The sequence below is a fragment of the Coenobita brevimanus genome, chromosome 73 (genome assembly GCF_032717465.1).
Source record: "Coenobita brevimanus isolate Jiangsu-jjx chromosome 73, ASM3271746v2, whole genome shotgun sequence".
Lineage (NCBI taxonomy): Eukaryota > Metazoa > Arthropoda > Malacostraca > Decapoda > Coenobitidae > Coenobita > Coenobita brevimanus.
The window spans coordinates 35,688,949-35,693,948 of record NC_137026.1 but is presented as its reverse complement, the minus strand read 5'-3'; the positions used below and the strand labels follow the sequence as shown (position 1 = coordinate 35,693,948).

At 46.2% G+C, this 5,000-nt stretch overlaps 1 protein-coding gene across 1 annotated transcript in view; it reads right to left on the bottom strand.

The window, feature by feature from the left end:
• LOC145407533 (uncharacterized) overlaps nt 1–3,408 on the bottom strand; it is a 100,580-nt gene extending 97,172 nt beyond the window's left edge. The window contains exons 1-3 of the mRNA XM_080278457.1: nt 3,352–3,408; nt 2,411–2,574; nt 1,270–1,324 (exon numbers count right to left, since the gene is read on the bottom strand). Of these exons, the coding sequence (XP_080134583.1) occupies nt 1,270–1,324; nt 2,411–2,574; nt 3,352–3,408 (276 nt within the window). The remainder of the gene's footprint in view (nt 1–1,269; nt 1,325–2,410; nt 2,575–3,351) is intronic.
• Between the last annotated feature and the right edge of the window lie 1,592 nt (nt 3,409–5,000).

The following is a 5,000-nucleotide window of genomic DNA, read 5'->3' as shown; positions in this document are numbered from 1 at the left end:
CTCCTCCTCTACTTTCCTCCCCCCCTCCCCCCCGCTTACTACTCTCTCCCAAGACTTCAATTTCTCCTTATCTCTCTCTCTCTCTCTCTCTCTCACACACACACACACACACACACACACACACACACACACACACACACAAGTCCATTTTCAGGTGTTTGACGTTCATTTATCTCTCTCTCTCTCTCTCTCTACGTTAAGGGAGACGTTGGCTTGCTCTTTCTCACTAATTTACGTAAAAATTCAATTATTTTTATATTCTGGGAAAGGTACCAAGCAAATCCATTTTCACACATAAAAAAAACTCCTTCTAACGCAAATTTCGCATCAAACTGGACAAAAAATAACAATAAAGAATCTATAATATCCCTGTAAATATCAGGAAAGGGTATATATAGACGCTAAAGGTGTCTAAAAAATGAAATTAATAATGTGGTCAAAATCCTTAAGTCACCCGTCAAACCGCCATCAAAGAGAACGTAGCGAATCAAAACATGGCCGTCCCCGTTTTCTGTGACACCCGCTTCGGAAAATCAATTTGCTTGTAAACATTCATCATATGGTGTCCTTCCCTCCCTCCCTCCCTCCCCCCTCCCTCCTTCCGCATTCCTCCAGTCTCCCTCCTTCCCTCCACCCGCCACTGGAGGGATATTTGCGCCTGTGGAATGAGATATGCGTGAATTTCCGACATTAAAGTTTTTACTCTCGTCCCAAGCCTTTCTCCATCCGTCTTCCTGGGTTACTTTGCCTTCTTCCTTCCTTCTTCGTATTCCTTCCTTCCTTCCCTACTTTCCCTCCTCCTTTTCTTCCTCCTTCCTTCATCAACGTCTTCCTTCACTCCTTCCTGTTCCTTCTTCCTCCCTCCTTCCCTTCTACCTGTTCTCTCCCTCCCTCCCTTCCTTCCTTCCAGTTCCTTCTTTCTCTACTTTCTCCACCTTCCTTCCTTCCCTCCCTCCTGCCATTCTTGCCTTTCCCCTTCCCCCTCTCCTTCCTTCCTTCCTTCTCTCCTCCCTCTTCTCTCCATCCCTACCCTCATACACCAGACAGACAGATAGATAGATAGATAAATACATTTGGTCTTAAGTGTAATAGATAATCATATGCCATATTAGAAAAAGAACACGATAGATAGACCAAGACAGAATGAGATAGACAGATAGATACATTGATAAACAGAGAGATAGATAGACAGATGCATAAACAGATAGATAAACAGAGACGAAAAGACTGAGAGAGAGAGAGAGAGAGAGAGAGAGAGAGAGAGCATACCTTAGTCGTGATGTGATTAACGCTGAATGACATGCAGCCCAAGAATTCACTGCGTCTGTGAAGGAAGAAATAAAACAAGTCAATAAGCAACAAACAAACAAACAAAGGGAAAAATAAAGGAAATGAGAGTGAGAGAGAGAGAGAGAGAGAGAGAGAGAGAGAGAGAGAGTTAATTGCAGGATTGAATATATCTGCACGTTAATTGCCATGCTGGGGGTGACCTTATAATTAGGAGGATAACTGCTTGGTTTAATTACAGTAGATAGATAGATAGACAGACAGATAGATAGATAGATAGATAGATAGGTAGGTAGGTAGGTAGGTGGGTAAGTAGGTGGGTGGGTGGGTGGATTGACAGGTAAGTAGGTAAGTGGGTGGGTGGGTGGATTGACAGGTACGTAGGTATGTAGGTAGATGGGTGGGTGAGTAGGTAGGTAGGTAGGTAGGTAGGTAGGTAGGTGGGTAGGTAGGTAGGTGGATAGACAGGTAGGTAGGCAGACGGGTGGGTGGGTAGGTAGGTAGGCAGGTGGATAGACAGGCAGATGGATGGGTAGGCAGGTAGGTAGATAGATACAAATAGATAGAAATACGATTATATACTTCCATAGTGCATCTCAACGACACACAGACAGACAGACAGAGATAGAAAGAGAGATAGACAGGGAGAAATAGACAAAAATCACTTCCTTCCTAACCGTCTCTCTGCACCACACACACATCATGAGTAGCTTGTAGATAGATAGATAGACAGATAGATAGACAGACAGACAGAGACGGGGAGACACATAAACAGACAGACAGACAGATAGACAGAGATAGATAGTTACACAGCCAGATAGATAAACAGACAAAACACAGACTTCGATAGACACGCGGACGCACACACATACAGACAGACAGATAGATAGACAGACAGACAGACAGATAGACAGACAGACAGACACTACTCCACAGATATATCCACACATACATACATACACAGACAGACAGACAGACAGACAGATAGATAGACAGACAGACTTACTTCCTGAGCGTGTCCCCACAAACACCAAAAATCGCTTGTAAATAGAGACTGATAGACAGACACACACATACACTAGAAGACAGACAGACAGATAGATAGATAAACAGATAGACTTACTTCCTGAGCGTATCCCTGCTCCACACGGACACTAACAGCCTCTTGTCCAAGTCTTGAGGCAGGAAGTCAAAACTGAATTTCTGATCAAAGACGGGGGTGTTGGTGGCCCTGACCAGAGGAGTACGGCAGAAAGTCCTCTCCTCGCTGTCCGGAACCAGGGAGATCTGAGGGAGAGACAGGGAGGGATTAGGGCAGCCTTTCCCAACCTGGAGGGAGGGGGAGGGGGGTTGAGATTGCTAGGGGGGGCGTGGGGTAATCAGAGTTCAACACAGCGCTAGGCCACTCCAGTGCATACAGGGTACTCCCAAAGATATGTATAAGAAACTTTGACAGGAAAACGTCACTACCGTCATTTCAAGCAACCGTGTGTAGCGCTGCCATCTTGCGTCTTATGCATCCGTATGGAACAGATAAAAGCGTCGTTGTTTAAGCGTCAGAGGGGAAGGGGGGCGTCATGAATACGGCCCTGACCAAAGGGGGACGTAGGGCTATAAGAAAAGGCTGGGAATTCCTGGTTTACGGAGAGAAGAGGAAGACGCAGTGAATTCTTGGGCTGCATGTCTTTCAGCGCTAACCACATCACGACTAAGGTATGCTCTCTCTCTCTCTCTCTCTCTCTCTCTCTCTCTCTCTCTCTCTGTCACCCTTCAGATCCCTCCTATCTCTCTCTCTCTCTCTCTCTCTCTCTCTGTCACCCTTCAGATCCCCCCTATCTCTCTCTCTCTCTCTCTCTCTCTCTCTCTCTCTCTCTCTCTGTCACCCTCCAGATCCCCCCTATCTCTCTCTCTCTCTCTCTCTCCCTTCAGATCCCCCCTATCTCTCTCTCTCTCTCTCTCTCTCTCTCTCTGTCACCCTTCAAATCCCCCTCTCTCTCTCTCTCTCTCTCTCTCTCTCTCTCTCTCTCTGTCACCCTTCAAATCCCCCCTCTCTCTCTCTCTCACCTTGACATAGGGGTTGCAGACGCTAGACAGCCGTGATTTTAACTTCCTTGCCTCCATTACTGAAAGAGAAAGAGAAATTGTGGTAGTTGTGGTGGATGGTGGTAGTTGTGGTGGATGGTGGTAGTTGTGGTGGATGGTGGTGGTTGTGGTGGATGGTGGTAGTTGTGGTGGATGGTGGTGGTTGTGGTGGATGGTGGTGGTTGTGGTGGATGGTGGTAGTTGTGGTGGATGGTGGTAGTTGTGGTGGATGGTGGTGGTTGTGGTGGATGGTGGTAGTTGTGGTGGATGGTGGTAGTTGTGGTAAAATATACTAATAATGAACTAACAATAACAACAACAATCATAATAATAATAATAACAATAATAATAATAATAATGAAACATAATAATAATAATAATAATAATAATAATAATAATAATAACACTAATAATCAAGCCAAAATCAGCCTTACCGTGTATAGTAAGAAGGCCGAAATTCTCGTACACGGCCAGCTTGAGTTGACCTGCAAAGAAAACGGAAATATGAGGCGATGAAAACGGGCTGGGGTTGTTGATGAGGAGGGAGAAAGAATTGAGGTATTTAATTCTATCTCATGGGTGAAGGACTCTCTCTCTCTCTCCCTCTCAATCTCTCTATCAGTAATATAAAGCTACCTGAGAGAGAGAGAGAGAGAGAGAGAGAGAGAGAGAGAGAGAGGAATGGAAAACAGAAAAAAGATACGTAATGTAGATAGATTTAGTAGTAGATAGATATATACTAGAGACAACTATACAGGTAGACAGATAGCGACAGAGATAGACAGATAGATACACAGACAGACAGACAGATAGATAGATGGAGTGTCACGTAAAATGTTGGTAGTTGTGGTGGTTGTGAATGTTGGTAGTTGTGGTGGTTGTGAATGTTGGTAGTTGTGGTGGTTGTGAATGTTGGTAGTTGTGGTGGTTGTGAATGTTGGTAGTTGTGGTAGAGGTGGTAATCACAGTCATAATCCCCATCTTTCCAGCTCCTAATCCCACACATCCTTTGCCTTTGTTCCTTCTGTTTCTCTCTCTCCCTCTCTCTCTCTCTGTCTCTGTCTCTCTCCCTCTCTCTCTGTCTGTCTGTCTCTCTCTCTCTATCTAATATACTACACCCTCTCCCCATACCATCTCCCCATTCTTCTCATCCTTCACCCTCTCTCCCTTTCTCTCCGTCTCATTCTTCCCTCTTCCTCCCCTCCTCCCTCCCTCTTCCTCCCCTCCTCCCACCCTCTTCCTCCCCTCCTCCCACCCTCTCCCTCCCCTCCTCCCACCCTCTCCCTCCCTTCTCACCCACTTCCTGCCTTACCCAACGGTCGCGTGTTGTCTGTTTGGGTAAGGTAACAGACAGATCCACATGGCCAGGCAAGGGTAGGCAGGGGTAGGGTTGGGTAGAGAAGGGTAGGGTAGGGTAGGGTAGGGAAGGGAAGGGTAGGATTGGGTAGGGAAGGGTAGGGTTGGGTAGAGAAGGGTAGGGTAGGGTTGGGTTGGGTTGGGTTGGGTTGGGTTGGGTAGGGTAGGGTAGGGTAGGGTAGGGTTGGGCAGTGATTGAGATTTGAGAGGGAAGGGGTTAGGTCTCCCCCTGGCACTTCTTCGTGACTAGTTTCGTTTTTGCATTACGAAATATA